The sequence below is a fragment of the Panthera uncia genome, chromosome C2 (genome assembly GCF_023721935.1).
Source record: "Panthera uncia isolate 11264 chromosome C2, Puncia_PCG_1.0, whole genome shotgun sequence".
In the NCBI taxonomy this organism is placed as follows: domain Eukaryota; kingdom Metazoa; phylum Chordata; class Mammalia; order Carnivora; family Felidae; genus Panthera; species Panthera uncia.
Window position 1 is genome coordinate 3,203,070 of NC_064810.1, and position 26,272 is coordinate 3,229,341.

A 26,272-nucleotide genomic window follows, 5' to 3' on the forward strand; every position below is an offset into this window, starting at 1 on the left:
CTGTCACGGCTCACCCGTTTGCCCCTTGGGGTCTGTCGCCCCTTCCAGAGTGCGGCCTCGTGGGTGCGTGGCTTGGGCTCACCCCGGTTGTCACTGTCGGTGGGCTCACTCAGTGCTTGGCGACAAAGCGTTTTGAATGAATGAATGAATGAATGAATGGCAGGTTTACAATCTTCCTCCAGGCTCCTGGGAGGAGCTCCTAGGACAAGGGACCCTGAAAACGCAGCTCGTAGAGCTGGCGATGTCCCAGGTCACTGAGGGTGTGGCAGGTGCCAGGCTCAGCCGGGCGGCTACGGCGTCGCCTCTCCAAACGCAGCCCTCCCAGGAAACAGTGGCTTGTGTAGCAGATTCCTTGACTCTCTAGTGTCGTCCCCTACTTTTAAAATTAGCTTTAGGGGCGCCTGGGTGGCTCGGTCGGTTGGGCGTCTGACTTGGGCTCAGGTCACGATCTCACTGTTCATGAGTTCGAGCCTCGCGTCGGGCTCTGGGCTGACGGCTCGGAGCCTGGAGCCTGCTTGGGATTCTGGGTCTCCCTCTCTCTCTGCCCCTCCCCGACTCGTGCTCTGTCTCTCTCCAGAATAAGACACTCAACCCCACTCGCTGACTTAAATGGAAACCACGATGGTCAGGACAACGCGGACGTTCAAGGCCAGGGAGGGCCCCCGGCCTATCTCTGGCGTGCTGGTGATCCTCTGTTTCTTGCCCTGGATACTGGTTACGTGACCGCGCAATTGATAATTTCTGACCTGTACGTAGAGGCTGCCGGGGCTCCCAGGGCCGGGCTCCGGTCCTCAGGGCGGAAAAGATGCACTTGTCTGTGGGGTCAGACACGTCTGTGGAGTGAACGCCGGCTCCCTGGCCCTTTAAACGGGCCGCCTGCCTCTCATCCGTCCACCGGAGCACAGGCTTGTCTGGTGCAAACGGCACGAACCGATGCGGAGGCCCAGTCACAGCTGTCTCGAGGCCAAAAGACAGCTTTGGGCCAGAGTCATCTATTCGTTTTAGGCCACTTGCTTTGTTTGACTCCCAGTAATAAGCCAGCCTGTGTTTAATTCTGGTGGATGTGGCCGTGGGGACAGACACACACGGGGCGTCCCCAGCCCTGACGGTGAGCCCGCCGGGCGTTATCAGGACATCACCGGTGAATAAAATCCAGCGAGAAGGTGGGGGGAAAGGGCCGCTGTGTCGAGGCCTCGGCCTGGGAGGGGAAGGGAGCGTGGTATGTGTGTCCTCGCACGGAGAGGCTGTGTGTGGGCGGTGCGGGTGCTTCGCAGCCCGGTTCCTGCACACGTCCCTGCAGTTCCCTGCAGTTCTAGCCCCCCATCGGCGCGCCAAGCTCAGCACCGGCTCGCGTGTTTCCTCCTCCGCTGCCCCCTGCAAGGTGTGGGATCACTAAGAGCCTTCCCAGCCCCGCGTCTCCTGGCCCGTCGACCCCCAGAGAGAAGCGAGGTTTGCGGGTGTTTGTGCGGGTGCAGAGAGGCTCTAAGGACCTCAGACTTCGCTTCTCTCTTCTAGACAGAGCAGCCTCCACCGGCGACATCCGGGGCTCCTACAGTGGCCCAGCAGCTCTCCCTGCAGGCAAGGTGCACACCGAGGGACAGCGTCCCCCTCCCGGCACCTGCGCCCCTGTGGGAGGCACACCGTCCTTCCCACCTGTGTGCCCCGCAGCCCCGATGGCAGCTTTGCCACCGGGGACGTGGGGACGTGGGAGAACAAAGCCACAACGAAGGCCGGCGGGTGTGGGAAGGGGAAACCAAAGCTGACCCCACTCGTGGCCTACGCAGAACTCAGGTGTGGTTCCTGGGACAGCGACGGCTCGGGGAGGGCTTTGGGGTCAGCAGACCGGGGACCACTGTCCACGGGGAGGCCTCTCAGAGGAGGCCGGAGGTCATAGAAACGTAGCACTGTGCGTGCACTTAAGACACGGTAAATAGAGGAAGTGCTGTTTTCCAGACACTTGGCTCTAGAATTTTGGTGGTAAAAGGTGCCCTGGCTTAAATACAAAGGGCTTGGGGGCAGAGGGGATGGGGTGGGATTACTTGACGGGCACAGGGCTGATGAAAAACTTTGAAACTAGACTGCTGTGGCTGCACGGCATTGTGTGTGCACCAGATGGCACGGGCGTGCACGCTTGAAGATGCTTAAGTGCGTGTTGTGTGGATTTCACCTCAGTCTGAAACGTACAGATAAAGCGCGTGGGGCCAGAGCACACGCGCCCCTTCTGGTGGACTCCGGGAGGGACGTCCTGGGGTGGGGGCGCCACAGCCCAAGACCCCGAAACTCTCCAGGCCGTGGGCACGTTCAATGTCTCTGTGCCTCTACTCAATGCACATCTACCCACGGTGCCTTTAGAAGCGGATCGGGCGCGAAATCCAACAGGTAACAGACTGTCGGACTCAGGCCTCAGGTTGGGACTTCACAAGGGGGCCGGGCCATCTGGGGCATCTTCAAGTCAAGGTGCTGCCCGGCCCCGCCCCACCGCCTGGGACTGTGCCCGCTGGCCCTCGCCCCTGCCCACCTGCTCAGCTTCCGGGTGAGACCCCCTCTGCCCCTGCTTGGGCTCCAAGGACAACTCGTGCAGCTCCCAGCCGTGAGTTTTGCAGGTGACGCTGCTGTCACGGGATTGTGCCAGCTGGGACTGTGACTCACCAGTTTCGTTCAGTCGGGCTTCACATCTGTCTCGTCTGCCAGCTCTGCTGTTTGGTTCGGGGCCCGATGGAGCCCGGCTCCCCCCGTCTGGAGTGCGTCCATGGAAGAAGGTTTCCGCTGCACTCTGACCTCTGCCCTCACAAGGACATGGTGGAGCGTGTCTGCGTTAGTTAGCGTCTCCCTGCGGTGGCTGGAAAGGCCGGGCCCGGGGACGGCAGAATGGGGCCAGCAGCCCTGAACCCGCACATCCTCAGGCGCACGTCAGAAAGTATGAGCCTTTGGTGGCAATGACGTCACACTGGCGAAAGGGTAGCGGAGGAGGATTGAGTGGCCCGGCTTGTGGAAGGCTCGCAAGGACGAACTCAGAGCCTCGAAATTAACCCTCAGTGGGAGGAGCACTTGGAACCCACCGCACATAACCTCAACAGGCTGCACGGTTTCAGGGAGGCACCACCAGGGGAAGGGACACCCAGTGGACACACCCCCGCCTTCCCAACACCGCCACCGATCGGCAGAGACAAGGCCAGGACCAGCCCATCCCCCCGCCCGCCGCCGGTCCCCGTGCTGAGTCTGGGTGGAGCGTCCGCAGGGCGACGTCACGGGCCTGTGACCCTGAAGCCGCACGGGCCCTGTGCTCAGAAGGGCCCACGCTTGGGGGTTCGTGCCTCATGGTCGCCGTGTTCACGTGCTGAATAATGTTATCTCTGCACTGAGGTTTCTAACTGAGGTCGCAGGTGCTGGGAGGCCCCATGATCTCACCTCCTCCGGCCTCCTCCCGCCTCCCAGGCAGAGGAAAGGAAGACATTTTCTTTAAAAAGAATTTTTTTTTAAGCTTTATTTATTTTTGAGAGACACACAAGGGAGGGAGGAGCAGAGAGAGAGGGAGACGTAGAATCCGAAGCGGGCTCCAGGCTCAGAGTTCTCAGCACAGAGCGTGTTCGAGCGGGGCTCGAACTCGTGAACTGCAAGATCATGACCTGGGCTCAAAGTGGGACGCTTAGCCGACAGAGCCACCCAGGCGCCCCAGGAAGACACTTTCTATTTCAGTACCTTGAACGGCACTTTTTTCCTGTGTTTTGAACAAAGGGCCCGCGTTGGCCGAGAGCTCGGCAGCCTGCACATCGCAGCCCCCCAGCCAGGCCCTGCAGGGTTGGGGGGGCACCGGGCGTGAGGCTGCTGCGGCTCCTTGGGGACACCCCGCGGGACACATTGTGAGCAATTCACAGCAGTCCCTGCGTACTGTGCCCCCAGCCTCCGCACCCCCGGCCCCCAGCGCGTGGCTGCCCCAGTGCCTCCCTGCACGTCTCTCCTGAGGAAGTTCGCGGTATGCAGACCGGAGCGAGCATTACCAACTCCTACGACAATTTGGCACCGTGTCTGTTGAATCTAACAGGCATCAGGACTTGGGTTTTCCCAGCCCATTTTTTGTCTAGTGATTTTTAAAAATTTTTTGATGTTTTATTTATTCTTGAGAGAGAGAGACAGAATATGAGCAGGGGAGGGGCAGAGAGAGAGTGAGACACAGAATCCGAAGCGGGCTCCAGGCTCCGAGCCGTCAGCACAGAGCCCGATGCGGGACTCGAACCCACAAAGCGCGGGATCATGACCTGAGCTGAAGTTGGGACGCTCAACCGACTGAGCCACCCAGGCGCCCCATCTAGTGATTTGTTTTTATCGGGTGTCACAGCTGGGGGGATGGTTGAGGGTGCACTTCCAGGCACGTTACTCCGGACGGGCTCTGCTCCTGCTCTCGCCTCTCTCGCTGCCCGTCCCAGCTTGCCTGGCAGTTATCCTGCTGGGCATCCCCCCACCCCCGCCCCGCGCCCCGCCCTGGATTTGAACAGGAACATCTTAGTGACGCACAGGTTCTTGGAAGGCAGAGTCACATCTCCGTACAAAGGCGAGCATGCGCGCGTCGTGACCAGCTATTGGCGGAAGGACATCTTCTCAGCCGATCGCTCAGGAGGAAAAGAAGATTTATTGTTATATTGAAATCGTATACCTTTTTCTTTAATAGGGGCGGTGAGACCTTCCGCTCCTGGGCCCAGAATGTTTCCGCTATGTGCGCTCCTTGCTTTCCAATGTCGATTCTGCATTTCAGCAGGCCTCCTCGGGGGGCCCCTGCAGGCTCGGAGCACAGAGCGGCCGTCCTCTGTGGCTTGTGGGAGACTGTCTCGACTTCAGTCCGACTCGGGAAAAATAACGGCCCAAAAGCTTCCTGACGCTGAACCACAGGCGATGGTGGCTGCTCTTTGGGGTGGGGGCAGAAGCAAAGAGGGTCAGAGGGTCTGCTGAAGGCCTCACCCGGGCATTTGACGGGTTCAAGCCTCGGGGAACAGGGGGCCCCAGAACGTCACGGTGAAGGATTCTCTGTGCGTTAGTGACTATTGGCCCTGCCCGCCTCGGACACAGGCCGTGGGGCGAGCAAGAGGCTGTCCGGGCATAGCGAGCACAGGCCTCGGGGCCCCTGCCGCCCGGGACAGGGAAGGAAGGCGGAAAGGGGTGACCCCAGCCGCAAAGAGGAAACACAAGACGGAAGGAACCGGAGGGAAAGAGAACCCCGTGGGCGGAGCGAACCGTGTGTAAGGCACCGTGCAATCCACTCGGTGCTTGGGCAAGTTGTATTCTGGCAGGAGGGAACTTCTACACGTGTAATAAGCAGCTTTCGTTATTGAGCGAAGCAAGCCTGTCTGGTGAGGACAACCGCCCGCAGGAGACCCCTCGTCTCTCTGGCCCTTCTCCACAGAGCCCGCAGCAGGAGCCTCCGCCGGGGCCATTCCCGGCCGTGGCCCTTGGCACTGTGGCACGGGGGAGGCCACCACACGGCCCCCGTCACGCAGACGGAGAAGGCGCCTGTTGCCTGTTGTTGGGGAGAAACTCAGAGCCGGCACTAAGCACCGAGCACCGAGCACTGGCAGTTTCAGGGGCGGCCCTGCTCCTCCCCGGGTGGCATTTGCATAATTCGCAAACTGCCCAGACTCAGCCCCTCCCCCAGCAGGGCGGCCCTGGCTTTGCCACCAACAGCCTCTCCTTCCAGCTGCAGAGCTATGGACTGTGTCCAACCCCGAGAAAACCAAGAACGCACAGTGTTTGGAAGTTTTTTTTTTTTTTTTAACATGAGGGAAACGTGAGCAGACGTCATCAACATTCTGCTTGAGCTTTTTTTTAAGCATTTTCTCTCGGGGCGCCCCTTGATTTCGGCTCAGGTCGGGGTCTCCCGCTTTGTGAGAAAGAGCCCGTGCTGGGCTCTGCGCTGACAGCGAGGAGCCTGCTTTGGGCTCTTTCTCTCAAAATAAGTAAATAAATCAAAATAAGCTTTAAAAAACCATTTTATTTCAAAGAGCAGACAAGTATTCTGCTAGGCAACAACTGGGAAGACAAATGGCCAAAAACAATCAGAGTTCGTCTTAATAAATAACAAAATGCCATTTATTTTCTTGGATTTCTAGAACACACAGCACATCTTAAATAACCCCACGCTGGTGCCGCGGGGCTAGAGACAGTTCCAGGCGCCTGGCGTGTCGCGGTGACTCACTGCACCAGGCCCGCCCACCCCGGCCACGTCCTCCCCGAGCCCCGCAGGGACCAGCAGCAGTGGCCACCCTGGCGCTCAGCTGGCAGACTCATCCAGGGGTTCGGGCCTGGTGTTCCCAGGGCCCTCGACGGGCAGGCCGATGGCCTCGCGGCTGCTCACTCGTGGACAATTCTCCAGGCCGGTGAGGAGCAGGGGGCGGTGGCGGCAAGTCTTGTGGGAGACCTGAGGGCCCTGAGGTCTGGTTTCTGACCCGGCATCAGGTTTCTTCTGTCCTCCCAGAGTCTGGGCTCCGTGCTGGCTGCGTTCTCGCGCCCGCTGCGGCATCGGGTTCCCGACACGGCCCGTTCAGGTGACATCAAGGTCCCTGCCGGCGCGACACGCGCCCGTTCTAAAGTCCTAGGCTGGAGCGCCCGAGACTCGGGCTGACCTGAGTGCCACCCGCCGGGGACCCGCCCGCCCAGCCACGTGTCCCCCGGCTCCGCCGTGGTGAGGGCACTTCCCACGCGCCTCCTGTCCGCGGTGCTGAGCCCCACGGCTCGCCTGAAACGGCAGCTGGACTTCTCAAGGCGGCTTTTGTGTCTTTTCCAGGTGTGTGTGCAAAAGGCAAGGGTCAATCATTCTTTCCAACACAGGATCCTTTATTTGAACTTTCCCTTGACAGACCGTTGGTGAAGGACGGGCCCGCCTCCCTCCAGGGGACTCGGCGGTCAGTGTTCCTTGAACCTGGAAGAGGAGGACAAAGGAGCAGCTGGTGACACAGCCAGAAATGGCACAGGAAGGACACACAGCCCCCCCCCCCTCCCCCCTGCCAGAGCCTCTGGAGCCACCTGGGGGGTGCAGCCCCGCCCCACCCCACCCGCAGCCCTGGGGACGAGGAGGGACAGAGATGGGGCGGGCGGGGGGTGGGGCAGGCTGGCTGTGGGGGCTCCTATTCTTGTCTCTAAGCCGCAGCTCAAAGACAACACAGAAGGCAATTTCCCTGATGTTTTCCCTCAGCTTCCGAGGAGAGATTAATTGCCACCATCAGCCGCCCCGAGGCATTTATTAGGGAAGGACAAATCAGCATGAACCAGACGTGGGATGATAAGACAGCGGGTGGGTTTTCTTTTCCTTCCATTTTAGGAGAGGCCAGGTGTGGAAGGCAGGCAGGCAGGCCCGTACTAGAGCTGCTCTCTGACCTCTGGCCGGTGGCAGGGGGCAAGGGGAGGGGGCACTTACAGAACCTGGTCCCCGGCCGCTGACCCCGGGCAGCTCAGCTCCTTGTGAATGAGACGAATCAGTAACTGCAACCGGAACAAAGACCGAAGACAGAAGCCGTTACTGCGGCAGGGACCCTGCATCGGTGCTCTCGGAAGCTCACTTGGGGGCGGCTGTGCGGGCCCCACATCACACGCTGGGGTGCCCCGGGCCCCAGGGCAGGGCTGTGGGCCTGTGAGCCGCACGGAGGCCGTGCTCCTGGAGGCGAGGACAGGTTTCAGCCTAAAACGTCCGGGATCAAGCAACGTTGCAAATGAAACGAGTCCAATCATAAAATACCCAAATTAGGGAAAGAGAATGTAGACCAGGTGACCCACGATCGCGGTGACTCTCGGTGGGGGCCCTGGAGAGCCGCACGGGGGACTCTGAAGGCCAGGTGAGCATCTCATGGGCCCCGGCACCCAGAGGCGGACCAGGCTCACGTTTGGAGCAGCCGCGTTTTCTTAGGAAACTCCTGGGAGAGCGCTGGGCCCCGCCGGGCCCCTCGCCCACAGCCTCCGCCGCCGCCGTGGGAGTAAACCAGGGACAGAGTTCTGCCTCGTACGTGACCACAGGGCTGGGTCCGTTTACGGAGACAGACCGGTGACCTGGTGCCACACCAGCTAACTGGTTCTGCCTGTGTCTGTGGCTGCGGACCCGGTCTTTCTGCAAGCTGACCCCAGCCCCACAGGAGGGCCCCTTCCAAGGCCCAGGAGGGACCACTGGGCCGAGAGAGGGCCGGCGTGGCCTCAGGTCAGAGCTCCAGGAAGCAGGGGAGCCTTCAGCGCTCGTGGTTCAAGCAGGAGCTCCGAAGAGAAGTGGCCGGCGAGGAGAACAGGGGTGACTCCTTCCGAGAAAGCGCGGTCCGGCTGCTGTGCCTGACCCTCGATCGGTGCGCATACGGTCACAGGGGTAAAGCAGGGAACGTGTCAGGGGCCGAGCGTTGGACTGGCGGTGAGGGGGACGTTCCTGTGGGGCAAGCGGACCCTGGCAACGTGAGCCTCCAGCAGCCCAGCATGGGCCTGCTCGCCTGGAGCTGGGCAGCTGGTCGACACACGTCCCGCCGAATGTGCCGTGTTGAGCGTTCGCAGGAAGACCCGCCATCATCCAAAGCAGATCCCGGACACGAAGGGAAAAGGGAAGGAAATGACGAGCGTTTAAGGTGGCAAGAAACACTGCCGACAGTAGTAACGAACCTGAAGGACAAAGGTCACACTCTTGCCGGGGGGATGGGGGAGGACCTGGGCGGCTCGGTCAGTGAAGCATCCGACTTCGGCTCAGGTCATGATCTCATGGTTCATGAGTTCGAGCCCCGCATTAGGCTCCGTGCTGACAGCTCGGAGCCTGGGGCCTATTTTGGATTCTGTGTCTCCCCCTCTCCCTGCCCCTCCCCCGCTCGTGCTCTGTTTCTCTCTCTCCAAAGATTAAAAAAAATTTTTTTAAGAGAGGTCACACTGTCGCATGTGACGGAGAGCCGTGTCTGCGGGCAAGCCCAGGGAGGCCCGCCCGCTCTAAGTGCCTGCCCAGACGCCTGGAGCCCCCTGGCCCGGGTCGGCGGGGGTCAGCCCCCGGGTGTGACAGCATGGCCACCGGGCTCTGCACACGTGCCCCTGAGAGTCCGGCAGGCCCCAGGTCTGACCCCACAGGGTGACCTGACCTGCTGGGTGCTGGGGTTCCAGCCTCAGACTTGGGGGGTGGGGCAGGCCTGTTGACCCGCAGAGAGAAGACGTCTGGCTGGTGCTCAGGCCGCCTGCGGGCTCGTCCCGCTGTCCCGTTTGGGTCTCACCTGGCCCGGCGGGGCCCGCTTGCTTCCGGTCGCCACCTGCCTGGCTACTACCCTCACATCCTGTTCTCTGTCCTTTCTGAACTCCGACGCGCCACACGCGCCGTCTGGCCCGCTCACGGTCACGTTTGCACGCGTGCGCTCGCCCTTCTCCTTTGGCCTTCTGGGCCCTGAAGCTGCCGGCCGTTCCGTCTTCGACTGTGCTCGGCCCCCGCCTCTAGATTCCTCCCCGGGGCTCCGTTCGGGGCTTCGTCCCTGGCGGCGGCCACGGCTTCCGCGTGCTGGGCTATACCCGGGGACGTCCTTGTCTCTGTGCTCCACGGGCTCCCCTTCTTTGCTCGTGAACCCACGTCCTTCCCGGACGTCTTCAGTACTGCTACGTCTGTCTGATAACCATGTTATCTGCAATTTTGGGGGGTCTGACTCTGCCGTTTGTCGCGTCTGTCACCTCGGTCACGGTGGACCGTTTCCTAATTTCAGGCTCCTCTCTGCCGGGCGTTAGCAGTGGGGATCCGGGCAGCGGGTTGAGGTGTGCCCCTTGCAAATGGTTTTAGGGTTGCCTCTGCCCAAGAACCAGGCGTATCACGGTTCCAGGCCAATTCTACTCAATTTTTGGGTGCACATTATGTGTATTTACCTAAGTTCAAAAACCTAAGCTTACCATAGGCAGGTCCGTGGCTAAAAATCCTCAGGGACGACTAGCCCCCTCCAACCTGGTGAACAGGCTGAGGTGGACACAGAGCCTTGTCTCTTGGACCCACGTGCTCGCTGGAGCCCAGCCCACTGAGGGTCCTGGCCTCCTGCCCCACTCGTGCGGGCCTGAAGCCCCACCTCTGCTCCCCAGGGGGGCAGAACCAGCCACCCCCCGATTCCCACTGCTCTAGCCCGGGTACTTGTCTATGCCGCTTCGACATTCTGGGTCCCGTCCTGAGGATACCCTTCCTTTCCACAGGGTTGGCTGTGCACTTAAAAGGACGCATAATGTGTGTTCCCCCGCATTGCTGAGGGACAGTCTTCAGTCTCTAACCAGCCATGATGATGGAAGTCTCGAGGCCACTTAGTTGAAATGATCTGGGACTTAACTAAAGCCCTCAGGCATTTACAAAAACAAATGCTTTGAGGAAGAGCCTCTTAAAAACCTAACAGGCTCCCGAGTTGAAAGCTGGCGCTGGATCCTCTACGACATGGGGGGCTGTGTAACAGCCCTGGAATGAAAATACAGAACTCTCAGAGCTGAGATTTCCAAATCCTCGACTCACCCTTACAGGGATCAACCTCGGGGGGTTTTCTGGGGAAGCGAGAGGAGGCACGTGGCCTCAGGTCGGGGACCCCCGTGCGCAGGGCGGCTGCAGGTTGAGCGCAGGCTAGCCACTCGGGTGAGCACGGCCCGCTTCTGACCGGTGCCCGGGCCCCTCTGTCCTGCAGGGGCCGCAGACGGAAGCTGGGGGCCGGCACCCACAGCCTCTGCTCCTTCTTTCCCACCCCTTTGGGCTCCGAGAGTCAGGCCGCTTTCCCTGGGGCTGCAGGGAGCAGGAGGAGCACTGGGGCAACGGAGGTCACCACGTAGCACATGGGTTTCGGCCTGCCGTCTCCTCCAAGTCCCCTCGATGAGCCTGTCTCGGGGTGCCATTATTATGCCTGTTTAACCAACGCGGGAGCTGCAGAACAGAGAGGCCAAGTCACCTGCCCCAGGTGCACACTCTCAGCAGAGGACGGGGCTGGGATCCCACGCAGGGAGCCCCTGCTCTCTGACTCCCCACCATCCTGCCTAAAGCGGCAGAGTGACAGGCCGGCTTCTGCTCTGACATTCGTTCAGACCAGAAAGAGGAAGGTCTCGGGTCACGAGCACTCGGGAAAGCTAGGGTCTGTCACGGGCCAGGCCTTCCTGAGGACCGCACTTCCGTCGGAAAGAGCGTCACCGTGTTGGGATGACAGCCACAGAGACTTACCAGTAAGGCACAGGCGTCTGCAACCATCAACATGTAGAACACGTTGTTCCATCCAGACGGGGAGAGGAGCCCAGCCAGCAGGGGGCCCAGGGCGGCTCCTGGAGGGGGGCAAGCGCACACAGGAGCCGGGTGAGGAAAACGCTGGAAGGCGACTATCCGACACACCCAGGCCCAGCGAGCACACAGCACGGTGCTCGACGCCTCCCTCACAGTTAAAGAAAAACACGCTGAACGGCACAATCTCATCCCCACCTCCCAGACTGGTGGGGGGAAAAGGCTCGCTCATGCTCAGTCCTGGTGAGGACGCGACGGGCACGGCCTGTTTCTGGAAGCAAATCTAAAAATATGTATTGACCTTAACACGCTCATTCTTTGGATCCAACGATCCCAATTGAAGACTTTATTAATGAAATCTGAATCTAATGCACGATCTCAGATACGCTTTGGTTAGGAGATGTGTCGTTGGGGAAATATGAGTAAGGTTTGTAGATGCTGAGACTGTGTCAGTGTTAACTTCCTCAGTTGATGATGGGGCACTGTGGTTACGTCAGGGGATCCTTTGCCTTCAGGGAATGCACACTGAATACACAGTTACTGGTAAAGGGGCAGCCTTCCGCAATTTGCTCCTAAGTGGTTTGGGGAAAAGTATGCATATATATAAAGTATGGACGTATATGTACATTTCACTTCCACTGAGCAGGTGCCCACCCTCCCCGACAATGATGGGAGTGCTGGCCGCAGGCCCACACCCCGGCGGGCACTGGGGAGTCTCTGCCTCCAGATTCTAGTTGGATCCCATGACCACGAAGACCAGTGGTTGATGCATCATTCCGTGTGGAAAGGGCTTCTAGCAAGTGCTTGGTGGCTCATCTTTAAATACAAATATACGAAGGGCCAGCCCAGCTCACCTGTGTCTGAGGACAGTTCCAAGGTGAGAGCAAACAAGTCGGAAGGAGGGGAACCGGGAGGAAAGAAACAAACTGGGGAGGAGAAAATTCCCAGGAAATTGTAATACCTTCAGATAAGTGACAGAAAATCGAGTTGAGCCACACGACATTCTCACAAAACCAGCATCAACACTTCACAATTCAGTCTAATAAACGCTGCATCCGAGAAGTAAGAACTAACGAATGTTAACATGATGACAACCAAAATGAAGACTGGAAAGTAAAGTCAAGAACATCTCTGAGAAAGCAGAGAAAAGAGAAAACGACAGGAAGAAAGGAAAAAAAGAAAAAATGGAAGGATCAGCCCGCAAGTGTTAAGAAATATCTGACGAATCAGTTTTCCAGGACTTAAAGACAGACAGCGGTAAGGGAAATGCGTGAGGAAGGGCACGTGTCTCCAGGCAGGTGAGTCCCCGGGTGCCCGGGGCACAGGGGACAAAGAAAGGCACCAGAGATAAAGAAGCGTGCCCAGAGGTTTTGGGGGGGAAGCAGGCAGAAGGCAGAAACAAAGGCTGGGCCGGGGGTGACAAGAGACTTCTCAATAGAGACCATGGAAGCTACAAGACACTGGAATCCTGAAGAAGGAGTTTCAGCCCGGGATTCGTATCCACAGGCTGCAGCAGAATCCAGACTGCACGGACTCCCAGCCCTCAAGCCCCGCTTCCCGTGGGCTGCTGCTCAGGAAGCCACTGGAGGTCTCCACTAAAGAGGAGCAGACACGGAAGCTGGAAGACGGGTCCAACGTGGGAACGTGGCGGAAGCGGCTGCGGGACAAGGCGTGGGAGCGCTGTGGCCGGTGGCCCCTCTCGGCTGACGGGGCAAGCATAACCACAAAAAGCTCACTTCTTGGCCTAGAGTGAGTGCTGCGACCCGATGAGCGGTGTCGACTGAGGAGGCTGGGGAGGGGGTGAGAGCCGAGCCCCGGCCTTCTTCGCAGGAGGACAGCAGTGTCGGGCCGAGGGACGGAGAAGCGTGTAGGCTCGTACGCAGCTCGGACCACAGGGAAGAGCCGACGAGGCTGCATCTACGAGGAGGGAGCTGGTGGGGGCACAGGGACCCGCGTCCCACGTCATAATGGGCTTGTGAGGCTACCTGGCCTCGACATTTGCATCAGGTGTTACTCTGATAAAATAAAACTTAGCAGGAGGAAACTCGGGGCGCCGTGCAGTCGCTGTGTGTGAAACACAGAGGAACGACAAGGGCTCGCGGTCCACGGGGAGGCGGCTCTAAGCCCTGGGAACGCACCAGGCACATAAACCGTGTCACCGGAACCACGGGGCCGCGGTGAGCTGTGAGAAGACATCGGCCTAGTTACTATTCGCTGAGCTTTGCCCCCGTCCAAACCAGTATTTACGGCTTGGCGTGGACGCGTCAGGGCGAGCGCTCTGTGAACGGGGTTTTTTGCTGAACTGTGTGCGTTTCCACTCAAGCCTTTCTTTCTTCTGTCTAGCGGGCGGCACTTGGGGGGAGAGAGAAGGGCGGGGACGCGGCTTGCTCCGCCACGGCCACTTCCTGGGCCCGCGGGCCGGGAGTGAACAGCACTGCAGGTGCCGTGGGGGTTGAGGCACGAGGGCTCCGTGGCCGGTGCACCCCGCCCATTAGCGGCGAGGTCGAGCCGGGCTGGTTGCCCTCGGCCGTCCTTTGTGGGGGAGAACGCGCTTAGAGCTGTGCCCCGGTGTCTCTCCTGGGGGCTCCCGATGCACACATTCCACTCTCGGCACTTCTGCTCCCTCTTGTTTTGAGAAGAAAATCAAGAAAGGTGTGTTTTTCACCTAGTTCACGTTTCCGTCCTTGTAAACTGCCATCGTCTGCTACAGAAGAGCTGTTGACCCTTCTGGCAGAGCTGCAAGTTAGCCTCAAGACACGGCTTCACGGTGGCAGCTGGACGGACTCGTGGACCGTCCTCTGGGGACAGAAGGCACAGAAGGTGGTTCCAAGTCACACGGCTCATGAGAACTGAGTTCAGCCCAGAAGCGTCCCGACTTCTGGCAGAGCATGTCCTCCAGGCCCTGGGAAGTCTCTCGCGGGCCACGGGAGTGGGGACAGCGGGGGACCTGCTCCACGTGGGCAGACCGTGCTGCCCTGCAGACGACCGCCCTGGGCGCAGCACCCCCAGTTTCCTGGACGCGTCCCGCGTTCCCCGAAGGGGAACTGTCTCGGTTTCAACACCGCAGGGGTGACCACGGACACCGCCCAGCAAATCCAAAGTCACCCCATGATCCAAATACGGGGCAGGTATGACTCTGGGGAGCAACAGAGGCTCAAGCGTGGCCCCCTCACAACGGCCACGTTGCCCCGTGCATCTTAGAACGAGCAGAACCTGCTGCGGGAAGCGAGCTGCCGGGGGCCCTGGGAAGGCGGCCGGAGCAGGGACCGGGGCTCCTGTGACCCAGGGGCGGGCGGCCCTGTCCTGCTGAACCGTGCAGGCCTCTCCGACCCGGCCCCTCCCCTGTGAAGTCAGCACCCCCAACAGGAGGCGGCCTGGCCCCGTGTGGGATTCTGGGTGTGGGAGCCGCCAGGCAATTCATTTTCCACCGGTTCACTGAGTGACTACTGTGCTCCAGGCACCGTCTCCGTGCTGAGAGTGCGGCAGAGAGTGAAGCGGACTCCTGTCCTCGGGCAGCTTCCATTGAGGCGGAGGGTGAGGGGACAGGCGGAAGGTGCTGCGAGAAGACGCCAGGGTAGAGGGGCCCTGACTGCGGGTGACGAGGGTCCTCCTTCCAGAGTGTGGGTGACGAGGGTCCGCGTTCCAGAGTGAGGGTGACAAGGGTCCGCGTTCCACACAGGCCGAGACGTCTCGCTGAAAGGGTGGTGTGATTCCTGAGCAAAGACTCCCAGGGCGCGGGACACAGACATGAGGTTCCCCGAGGGGAGCTCCTCTAGCACGGGGCACAGCTCGTGCAAAGGCCCCGCACGGGGACACGCTGGTGTCTGAGAGCAGCCGCAGGGAGGCCGTATGGCTGCGGAGAGTGGTGGGGAGGACTTCAGATTCTGCAACAGTGAGACAGCAGTGGGCGCCCAGGACAGGACGGCGGCTGTTTCTATGCAGCTAGCACACATGCCCGCGGGCACCACCAGGAGGGAAACCTCCCACAGCCACACGGAGGGGCGGCCCCGGGGGCAGGTGCAACTGTGCTTCTACTGAGCTGCCTTTGTCTGGCAAGAGCTCGGCTTTACTGCCACGAGACCGTCCCAGATGCCCAGATGCCCCTCCCCACCCAGCCTGCCCTCTCTCTCTCAGTCCCCCTGCTTCGGGTGCCTGGGGCGGCAGATGACATCAGGATGAGACCCAGGATCCTCCAGGGTGGCCGCGGGCGTCACCAGCCAAGCTCCTGAGTGTCAGCTTCCCACATCCAGTGAGGGACCAGCGCAGGAGGGCAGCGCCTGGAGCAGGGCAGGCCCGTTCAGGAGGCCGCAGGGTCCCTGGCAGGGAGCCATCACAGAGCGCGTGCTCCCTGCACGAAGGCGGAGAGAGGTCAAGAACGCTGCCGTCAGCCTTCTGACTTGTGGGTAAGAACAGGCTTCATGGTTCGCACCTGCCCGTCTCTGAGCGCAGGACCCACGCGTCTTGCAGCCCCTCTGTCCTCCAGAGCGTGCTACGGAATGCTCTTCCAGAACTGTAACGAGGCTGCCAACACCTCGATCTCTTATGCCTGGGCACCTACTAGTTTTCCTGCCACGTGCATTTAATTCAGATTCTGTCCGTCTCCAAATGGCAGCGGTAAAGTCAGGAGGCCAGTGGCCCAGGGGCCGCGGTGTGCCAATGGCTGGCCTGGGTGAAAAGCTGAGTACGCGTTCGTTCACACGAGGGAAACCACTTCTAGCCAGTCACGTGCCCGTGTTTCCTCTGGAGCCGTCCGACCAGGGCGGACAGACGGCGCCCGCACCCCCCTTCCCCTGGGTCCGCATGTGCTTTTGACCTGCTCGTGCTTGAAAAAGGCTGGCCGATCCTTTATTATTCGTCCTAACTCATTGATAAATATATACCATTTATCTGTTTCTGAACGGGGACTGAACCTTCTGAATGTTGAAATTGATCTGAACATCGTATTTTGGAATTACTTTCTTTTACTTGCAATTTTAAAAATCTGGTTGTGGAAATTTTGTAACGTAATGCACCTCAGATGTCATGGTCGTGTCACAGTAATCGGCGCTCTGACATGCGTGCCCTTGACCCTAGACTGAGCGTGGGGATGCTCTCCTTACTCTCCTACCCATGACCTGCACCTTCGACCGTTCCTACGGCCTATGGGCTTGTGAGGTGGGCATTTTAGAAAAGATCAGTTTTTCACGGTAACTCTAACGGTAACTGTTAGAGCCTCTTTTCTCATTAAATGATCCAAACTTGTCAACAGCAATGATCTGAACTCTGTGGTAAAAAAATTAATCAAATTGCCCTTAGTTGGTTTTTGCAATAAATTATCAACATAAATTCACACCTTTGCTGAAATACTAACTGAACTTTAAGTGATTATAAATACCATATTTTTCCATTAGTAAAAATTATTAGTGATTTTTATTTATTTTTACGTATTTATTTTTAAATTTTTTTAACGTTTATTTTTGAGTGCGAGAGAGAGAGTGAGCAAGGGAGGGGCAGAGAGAAAGAGAGGGAGACACAGAATCCGAAGCAGGCTCCAGGCTCTGAGCTGTCAGCACAGAGCCTGATGTGGGGCTCGAACTCACGAGCTGTGAGATCATGACCTGAACCAAAGTTGTTTGCTTAACTGACTGAGCCAGCCAGGCGCCCCAATAATTTTTTATTTTAAAAGTTAATATTTTTTAATTTTAAGTACAGAGTATACTTAATTTTAAGTAAGTACCACCTTTACGACAAGAGAGACATTCTCCATTTTGTCAAGACTTTGTGTAGGCCTTACGTATTTGGATGAAATTTTGGATTGAGTTCTCTTTGTGAAATTAACTGAGATTATTAAAAAAAAAGATAATTTTATCAGCATCATTACACCACCTAACTAAAAATAATCTTTGAAGGATTCTTGAAAAATAATCTTTCTTTTAGAATAAGCATTATAGGGGCGCCTGGGTGGCTCAGTCGGTTGAGTGTCCGACTTCAGCCAGGTCACGATCTCACGGTCCGTGGGTTCGAGCCCCGCGTCGGGCTCTGGGCTGATGGCTCAGAGCCTGGAGCCTGTTTCCGATTCTGTGTCTCCCTCTCTCTCTGTCCCTCCCCCGTTCATGCTCTGTCTCTCTCTGTCCCAAAAAATAAATAAACGTTGAAAAAAAAAATTAAAAAAAAAAAATAGAATAAGCATTATAACAATACTGTAAAGAGTGTTTCATGCAGTAAAAAAAAACCAACAACAAAAAAACCCCCGAAAAGGCCAGCCAATACTAGTATTATCCAGACCCTTGGAATTCTTGGCATCTGTTAACTAGGATGTGACAATGTGGTTTCCCCTATGACCACAATTAACTTCTTAGCCCTAAAGATAACCACTCACCTACAGACCCGGTCCCGTCAATGATGGCGGTCACGGTGGCGAGGGCGTGGGAGTTTCCTTTGAGACTTTTGTGCGTGCCCTAGAAGAGAGGGAAAAACAGATATGAGGCCCATCTCAGCCGCATCAGTGAGAAACCAGCCTGCCCCTCCTTACGACAATTTACCCAATTTTCGAAGCAATTCAAAATGCGGGGCGTTTTCCATCAGAAAAATCTAAAATCTAGTCCGATCCAAACTTACTTTGGAAAAATACACAACGTTTAAGGGTTTTCAACAGTAAGACACCATCAGAGATATCTGTCCAAACACATTCTGGTTGAGAGAACTCTCAGAATTCTTCAATCAGCAACTATTTTACTCAGCACACCACACCTGCCAACGTGGGAAAGAAGGACACAGACTTGTCCCTACCCCGGAGGGGGGCCAGCATCAACGCCCACGTCCATGTTCCCGCGAGGGGCCTTCTGTGACACGTGCCGGTGGCTCTGCAGTACCTAAAACCCAACCCGGGTAATGGCAATTGCCAGGGAGGATGGGGAAGAGGGCAGGACCCAAGAAACCAGTGTGACGGTCACCAAGTCCTAAATGACAAACCGAGAGGAGCTTTGGTTTTCAAAAAGCAATACATACAAGGCTGGGGGGAGGGGGGAGCACAAACCGAGGACAGTAAAAGAAAAGTAACTGACTGGGGAAAAAAGTGCCTGGAAACCTAAAATGACACAAACCAAAGCCTGTAAAAACAGATGCTTGTGAGCGTGTGCACAGCAATATATAAATAAAGCACAGACACAAAGCGATAATCACCCATAACCCATGTTTTCTGGAGTCTGGAGTCCCTGCTCTGTCCTTCCTCTGATCCCACAGAACAGATGACTGTTACTCGTCTGCTGTGGCCCCTCCCAGCATCTTCTGTGCCCCATGCAGGCAGGAGCACAAAGGGAGGCCTGATGTTGGAGGGCCTGCCGCCTGGTGGGACTCCCCAGAGCCCTTCCTCTGCCTCTCTCTGCTGACCCGATGGGGCCTCTGGTTGTCCCAGGAGCGGAAGGGCCTGAGGGGCCGAGGACAGCGCTCTGAGCCGATGGGCAGGGTGAGTGTCAGGCAGATACGGGAGAGGAGGGGAAGGGGGCGGGCATGGGGTCCACCTGGGCATGGGGTCCGTGCCCTCGGGGGGCCTGCCATGGCAGGAGAAGGAGCGAGTGGCTGGTGAGCTCCGGATCTGACTCTGCGAGGACTGGACAGAAATGCAGAAGAGAAGCAGGGTCACCGGAGGCAGGAAAGTTCCAGGGGCCTCAGGGGCCCGTGGGGGAGGGTTCACCGGGCCAGACGCCCAGAAGGCCGGCCATCCTGCCCACGAGCATACAGGCCACTTCTGGGGAGCTGCTTATGGTTTTGCTTGAGAAAAGTCTTGGGTGCCCGTTAGTTTTGCCAAGACGGCACATGGGCCGCGTGCCCTGTGCCCGCTTTCCCTGGGTCACTGCCTTATATGGCTTGCTGTCGCTACCACAGTCAGGGGCCCAACACTGATGCGTTATGTTTACCTAACCCAAGGACTTTCATCTAACGTCTCCTTTGACCTCGTTCTGTGTGGGACACCACATGACTCTCAGCCGTCACGCCTCCCAGGGCTCCTCCTGCCCGGCAATTCGGCCCACCTTCCTGGGTTCTGACCCCGACAGCAAAGTGCCCTCTGCTGGCGTGTGTGGGACGTTTCCCTCCTGAGGAGCCTGGGAGCGGGTTTGGGGAGGGTGGTCTCAGAGGTGAAGTGACATCTTCACAGCAGGTGTCCAGGGTGCAGGCCGCCACGCGCCCTGTCACTGTTGGCACTGACCTTGGTCCCCTGGCAGGGCCGTCTGTCAGGCCCCTCCCCGTAGCTATGACGTCACCGTGCACAGCCCACACCTAAGGACAGAGAGGGCGCTCCCCTCTCGGAGGACAGGGTATCCACAGAAACTCTTCTCTGCGGGGGATTTGTCTCTTCTCTCCCGTTTATTTAAGAAACGACTTTTTAAAGAGGATCTTGTATCTTGGTGCGGGTGTCGGTGCCCGCTACGGACAGTGCAGAATGTCCCTCGTGTCAGGCGCATGAGGGTGACCCTCCCCCACTGGGTCTCTACGGGCACGATCAGGAGTCCGAGGTCACCTTGTCAGCAGCCCCCTCCCTCCAGGAAGGACAGGTGAGTTGTTCCTATGGACCCTAAGGCCCAGGTGGCTCCCCCCTCTCCACGGCACTGGCATTTCTCGCCGCGTGCGTGAACGCGGGCTTGCTTCCTCTCTGGAACAGGTCCTCTGGGGCTCAGGTCCCCGTCCGGATTGGCTCTGCGGAGACTAGCAGAGGGCCAGGCACAGGGGGCCGGGCGAAAGGAGGGGCCGACCCCAGTGCACCTCAGATCTGGGCCCTGGGGGCGGGCTCAGGGGTGCATGGTCACCAGTCCCCGGGGTTAAGCAAGGGCGGCACAGAGGATCGAGCCAGCCGGACTGCTGCCTTCTGACCTCGGGCCTCAGACGGGCCTCTTAAACTCGCTCGACACCCTCGTTGATGGAACGGGGGCAACACCTCCCTGTATCTGCTTCAGAAGACTCTCAGAAATGTAGGTATCAGTCACGGGCAAAAAGCCCCGTCTCCAAAGACACCGTTTGACTAACAGAGACCATCTCTGACCAGCACCTGCCCCCGCCCTGCGCCGAGACCGCGGCCACTCACCAGGTCGGCGGACACGGCGGTCGTGATCAGGGCGTACGGCCCGCTGACCAGGGCCCCGCTGAGCAGCAGCATGGCTGTGGGAACCAGAAACCAGAAGGAGGGATTCAGCAGTGGAACGGTGCCCTCTGGGAGAGCCCCCACGGTCTCGGCAGCCCCGGGGTGAGCGCCCTGGTGTCACGCACGGGTCCGGCCTGAGCGCGATGTGGGCGGGTGCTGGGAAGGAGGCCCGCACTGCTGGGGCCAGCGTGGTGAGCTTCTTCCTTTAAACCTGCCCCAGGTACGTCTGCAAGTCCCAATCACAGGACCTGCTGCTCCGTTTCCTCGACCCTCAACTGGCGGTGACTGTTGACAGCCTGGAGGGACCAGAGGCCCGGTGTCCCGAGTACGGATGTGCCGGGGGTGTGCGAATGCTCCCTGTGGTCAGTGCCGGCTGGCGCTAACCCCAGCCTTGGCCTGCTTTGCAGTGGGAGGGTGTCTGTCTGTCTGTCTCTCTCTGTGCCCGCAGCTGTGGACGGCTGCCCCCGAGGAACACCCGGACACCCAGAGCCACCGAGCTCCCACGGGCAGGGTAACGTGCTTGCTTCTAAAAGGCATGCTTTCTAAACCGTCCTCCAGGCTCACTTTTCCAAATTAGCTACTGGTTAACACTCCTCTGTGCAGAAGCTTCTGGACCAGTGGGTCACGGGAAACCCACAGCTCCTCGTGTCAGCAATCTGACTTCTGGATGACTTCTAACGGGATCACACACAGCCTGCCTCCCTCCCGATCACCACTGCTGGCTGGTTAAAACAGAAAAGATATTTACCAGGGCGCCTGGGTGGCTCAGCCGGTTAAGCATCTGACTCTTGATTTCGGCTCAGGGCGTGATCTCACGGTTTTCGAGACTGAGCCCTGAGTCAGGCTCTGTGCCGACAGTGCAGAGCCCGCGTGGGATCCTCTCCCTCTCTCTCTGCCCCTCCCCCGCTTGCGCACACACACGCTCTCTCTCAAAATAAATTTAAAAACTTAAAAAAAAAAAAAAAAAGAGGGGCACCTGGGTGGCTTAGTTGGTGAAACGCCCGGTTCTGCTCAGGTCATGATCTCATGAGTTCGAGCCCCTCATCCGGCCCTGTGCTGACAGTGCAGAGCCTGCTTGGGATTCTCTCCCCCTTCTCTCTCTCCCCCTTCTCTCTCTGTCCCTGCTCTCTCTCTCTCCTCTGAAAATAAATAAATAAACATTTAAAAAAATACTTCCCATGTGTCAGAGCCATATCTGATGGTACTGCTTGCAGGAAGTAAAGACTCGTCCTCCGGGGTCCTGCACCCGCTCTCAGAAAGGCAGCTGGTGGAGGGCAGCTGGGAGTCTGGCCCCTGCCGGGCTCTGGCCTGTCCTCACCTGCTGGGGTGCAGGTCTCGGGGTGGAGCCCTGCCTCTGCCTTCCGGGGGGGACACGTGGCTTCTCAGAGGGCCTCCTCGCGGCCCTGGAGCGGGTGGCCCGTGCTCTCCCGCGCTTGTTCTCAAGCCTGCGGACGGCAGGCCTCGCTCCTGGAGCAGGAGCCCCCCCACGAGGGACATGGGACTATCTGGGCCACCCCACAGGCTCCGTTTACACCAGCCGAATGCCTCCACGCTAATTTGTTGCTCTGCTTCATCAAGCCGTGTGGACGAAACCGCACACAGAAGACAAGAAGAAAGGCCGTGGGGACTCACCTATCGTGGCTTCTAGGCCCATTCTGCTGATGGTGGAGAACATGTAGAGCTGTGAACGGTGTGAAACCAGGGGGACAACCGGTCACTGTGCGTAGCCGGATGCTGCCCGGGCCGGGGGTTCTCAGGCAGCCGACCAGAGAGGGGGCCCCTAAGAAGGAGCGGGGGCCCCGCGGCCCTCGCCAGGCGCTGTGAAGCCTGGTGCCCTGTCTCCACGCGCGGGCTCTGATGGCGCCTCCCGCTGAGCTCCCAGGGCCGGGCACACGGCTTGGGGCAGCTCTCCCTCGGCTCCACGCCTCAGTCCGACCGTCCCCTCCTCGGGTCGTCTGCCTAAACAGGTGCACCTGCTGAGGGGGCCCTGAGGCAGGGGCCACGGGGCCACACTGACGTTTTCTCAGTGAGGTTCTCCGCGGGTCTGCGTCAGGCAGCATCCAGGCCCTGAGACGCCGGACAGCCGGGCCTCGTTCCGGACACAGCCCAGCCGAGCGGCAGGCGGGCAGGTGTGTGCCGTGCGGGCTGATGAGTGACGGTACTATTGTTGTGACAATAGAGACAGGCATACAAAGGGAGGTCACCTGCCCTAGGTCATTGTCACCAAATGCGTTGAAAGCAGTGGAAGCCAGCACTACCGTAGGCAGGGTTGCTGCTGCCTGGGGAGGTGGGGGACCCTAGAGGCTGAGCAGGAGCCTGTGGGGGAGGGGCCGGGGCCAGGGGAGGGAGCACCCAAAGGGAGCCAGGGATGAATGAAGAGAGTGGCCCAGCAACGTGCAGAGGGCAGGGGAGACATCTGGGGAAGGAGGCTTGGCAGGCTCAGTGGGGGGACACGCTGAGGGGGTTCTGAGGCCACGGCCAGTCCCCAGAAACCATGAGTCACGAATGGGGCTGAGCCTGGGCTGGAGGTGACAGTGTGTGCAGGTGGGGGGGAGGGGGGGAGGCGGCTGCTCCTGGAGGCTTGGGGTCCAGACGGGGCGGGGGGCGGGGCGGGGTGGGGGCCCGGCTCACCGTGGGGGCCGCAAGCAGAAGCATCAGGCCACAGGTGGAGGCCCGCTTCTCCAGTCGATCTGAGATCACGCCCGCCAGGATCCCACCTGCAATGCAGAGGGGGTGCTTGGGTCCCCGGGGCAAGATCCCTCGGAGAGAGAGTGGAATATGCAAGACGGCAGTGAGGAGAGAATAATCTCCCTCTCCACGTCCCTGTCCACCCTCACCGTTAGCCACGTCCCTGTCCCTCCCCGAGCGGGACTGTCCTCCCAGAGTGACGGCCATATGTCCACTTGGGTGATCTGGCGGTTTGGGGAATGCGTGTTCCTCCCGATAGGAAGTCAACTCAGAGGGAACACGGACGCAGGTGTTCAAATGCCACCATCCAAGGGTCTGTCCACGTGCGACAGGGAGGGAGGGACTCACCGAAGATCCCACCCACGTCAAACAGGGTGGAGAGCTCCCCGGCTTGTCTGGCATCAAGGTGATCTAACAAAACGACAAGTGTCCCCGTGAGCAAGTCACAGCAAAGTAAGACCGTGCGTGGCGCTGTCTCCTAGGCGTGACCTGAGCCAAGCAGCAGTTAGGGGTGAACTCGGGGTAAAGGAAAAACAGCAGAGCCTGCTACGTGGGGAGACGCACAGGAAGGATGAAAGCGAAACGCTCTTCGCCGGAATAGGAGGATCCGCGTGGCTCGGCCTAACTCCCACCCCTCTGGTCCAGTGTCCGTCCCTGGGGTAGCCACAGGTTAGGCGCAGCCCCGAAGGTGCCTGGCACAGAGGCTCCGGCACCTGGGCACACCCTGGGACACTCGGCAGACCCTGAGGAACTCCTCAGACAACGGGGAGGGAGCCACGCTGGGCTCCAAGGGGATGGAGGTTGGCCAGTGCAGGAGAAACGGGCTTGGGACGCATGTGGGACCATCGGTCGAATCCAGCCTTTCCTGGTGTCCTCAAGGCACATACATCCAAGGGACTTAGCTTCTTCTAATCACTCAGACTGGAAAAGCCAGCAATTCGTGACTGGAGTCCTAAAAGTGTCACCCCTTCTGCAATCATGGGGGAACAAAGGAAGAAAGAAGGTATGACGTCTGTCTACAAGGCGTGCGGCTTGCCTGCCCTAATGGGGGTCTCCGGTCTACACTGAGTATGGCTTGCCTGCCCTAATGGAGGGGGGTCTCCGGTCTATACCATGTGTGGCTTGCCTGCCCTAATGGAGAGGGGGTCTCCTGTCTACACTGACTATGGCGTACCTTCCCTAATGGAGGGGCGTCTCTGGTCTACACCACGTGCGGCTTGCCCGCCCTAAAGGAGAGGGGGGTCTCCTGTCTACACTGAATATGGCTTGCCTTCCCTAATAGAGGGGGGGGGGGTCTCCGGTCTATACCACGTGTTGCTTGCCTGCCCTAATGGAGAGGAGGTCTCCTGTCTACACTGAATATGGCTTGCCTGCACTAATGGAGGGGGGTCTCTGGTCTACAACCACATGCAACTTGCCCGCCCTAATGGGGGGGGTCCTTCTGGTCTACACTGCGTGCGGCTTGCTCGCCCTAACGGAGAGGGGGGGTCTCCGGTCTACACCGCGCGTGGCTTTCCCACCCTAATGGAGAGGGGGTTGCTTGACAGGGAGCAACTACCTTCCCTCCTTCCCAGACTCTGTCCCCCATAATGTGGCGGTCCCCTTACTGCCTCACCTGCTGTCCCTCTGAAACTCAGCCCTCCTGCCCCGGGCTCACAGCCACGTCTGCTGGACCTTGTGGCTGTGGGGAGTATGTGGTGCGGGGGCCCAGGGCAGGCAGCCCCACGAAGGGGCACTTTTACCTGAAGACTGTTTTGAGTTGAAAGCAATCGAAGCCCGGCAGATTCGGGAACGTTCCTCACCTCGCCCACAACTGCCTACGTTCGCGCTGGAAGGCAGAGCCCGAGCAGGAAGCGAGCTCTCACAGACGCTCCTCTGCACCCAAGGGACTGGTCTGCACAGCGGGGCGGACGCTGTCTCCAAACACCTCCTCTCCCCTTCCTGCTAGCGTCCTCCCCCTTCGGGACCCCCAGAGCCCACCCCGTCCCGGGCTCAGGACGTCCTACTGGCCTCCTGTTGCCTGACTGTCTCTGGAACGTCCACGTCTTTGTGGATTCCCCGTAGGCACCAAACTCAATTTGATTTCCTCCTGCTCACGTGCCTCGTGTCAGTTTGACTCTCAGCCCAGCCACAAGGACCTTGAAAGGCAGAGAAAGGTCTTCCTCCCCGACAGCGGTCTGTACTCTGTGAACCCCCGGATTCCACGTCTCCCCTTGCTGCCACACTCCCCAGAGCCTGCATCTCCCGGGGACCCTTGCAATCCCTGTCCCCCGGCCCCTCTGACGGTCCCCGTGCCCTTTCGGCCGTGTCTGCAGCCCCCGCACTCAAGGCTCCTTTAAGAACTGTGGTCACACGCAGCTCAGGGAGGGTAACCGTGCCAACGGAGCTGTGGGTTCGGTCACATGTACAGCTTCGGCCGTGGCTGGACTTCAGGAACCCAAGACAAGCTGTCAGCTGTCCCTAAAACTAGAGCTCATCCCCAAGCAGCCATTTCCAGGTCGGATTAGTCAGCCTTTATTATCTCAATCCCCAAGGCCTCCTCCCCGCGCCGCGGCTGTGACGTGAAGTTCCAGGCAGCCTAAATTTAAACGCAGGCCGCCCCAGATAGTTAGAGCCCCGTGGAATTGGCAGCCGCAGCTGGGCTATGACGTGGGCCCCTTAAGCCCCATCAAGGTTATTACGGCCACGGAACTTTCGTGCCCGAATTCTCTTTTTGTCTATACGTTTCTCTAATCACACGTTGTGTGGTTCAAAAGCACGTCTCAAATCCTCGGGCCCCACGCGTGCCCTTTCCTTCCGAGACCGCGGAAGCCAGCGCACGAGAGGGGCGCCGGTCAAGGCCCTGCGTGAACTTGACGTCTGTGTTTCCAGCCGCACACACTCACCCACGCTGGTGATGTAGAGCGGGAGCCAAAACAGGAAGGTGTAGCTGACCAGCTTTGCAAACAGCAAACACAGAGAGAACTCGATCACACCCTGAACGGGAGACAGAGAGCGGCGTTTACCCCGACGTGTACTCTGCAGGTTGACTTACACGTGCGACCGAATTATGAATGACTTCGTTCCCCTGCCATCGGCTGGCGTCTCTGGCCTGGGCAGCTGCAGACGCCGCAGGGAGAGAGGATGCGGGACCTATAGGGCAGGGTGCCGCCTGGGGATGGGGGAGCGGGGAGGGGGGGGGTCAGCGCGTGGGCCCGCGGCCACTCCCGCCAGGCGTGCCCAGAGCGCGTAAGAGTGCAAGCTGACACGACTACCCCGCCGCA

The 26,272-nt window shown here is 59.0% G+C and overlaps 1 protein-coding gene across 8 annotated transcripts in view; it reads right to left on the reverse strand.

Moving 5' to 3' along the window:
- Nucleotides 1–5,960: 5,960 nt before the first annotated feature.
- SLC37A1 (solute carrier family 37 member 1) overlaps nucleotides 5,961–26,272 on the reverse strand; it is a 77,005-nt gene continuing 56,693 nt past the window's right edge. For 5 of the 8 annotated variants that reach the window (XM_049627811.1, XM_049627810.1, XM_049627814.1 and 2 more), the window contains 8 exons: nucleotides 25,895–25,985; nucleotides 23,358–23,420; nucleotides 22,953–23,038; nucleotides 21,954–22,002; nucleotides 20,265–20,338; nucleotides 17,565–17,643; nucleotides 11,153–11,250; nucleotides 7,474–7,663 (listed from right to left, as the gene is read on the reverse strand). In XM_049627811.1, the coding sequence (XP_049483768.1) occupies nucleotides 7,571–7,663; nucleotides 11,153–11,250; nucleotides 17,565–17,643; nucleotides 20,265–20,338; nucleotides 21,954–22,002; nucleotides 22,953–23,038; nucleotides 23,358–23,420; nucleotides 25,895–25,985 (633 nt within the window). In that variant the 3' untranslated portion in view covers nucleotides 7,474–7,570. The other 3 variants (XM_049627812.1, XM_049627817.1, XM_049627813.1) reach the window with 2 other exon arrangements.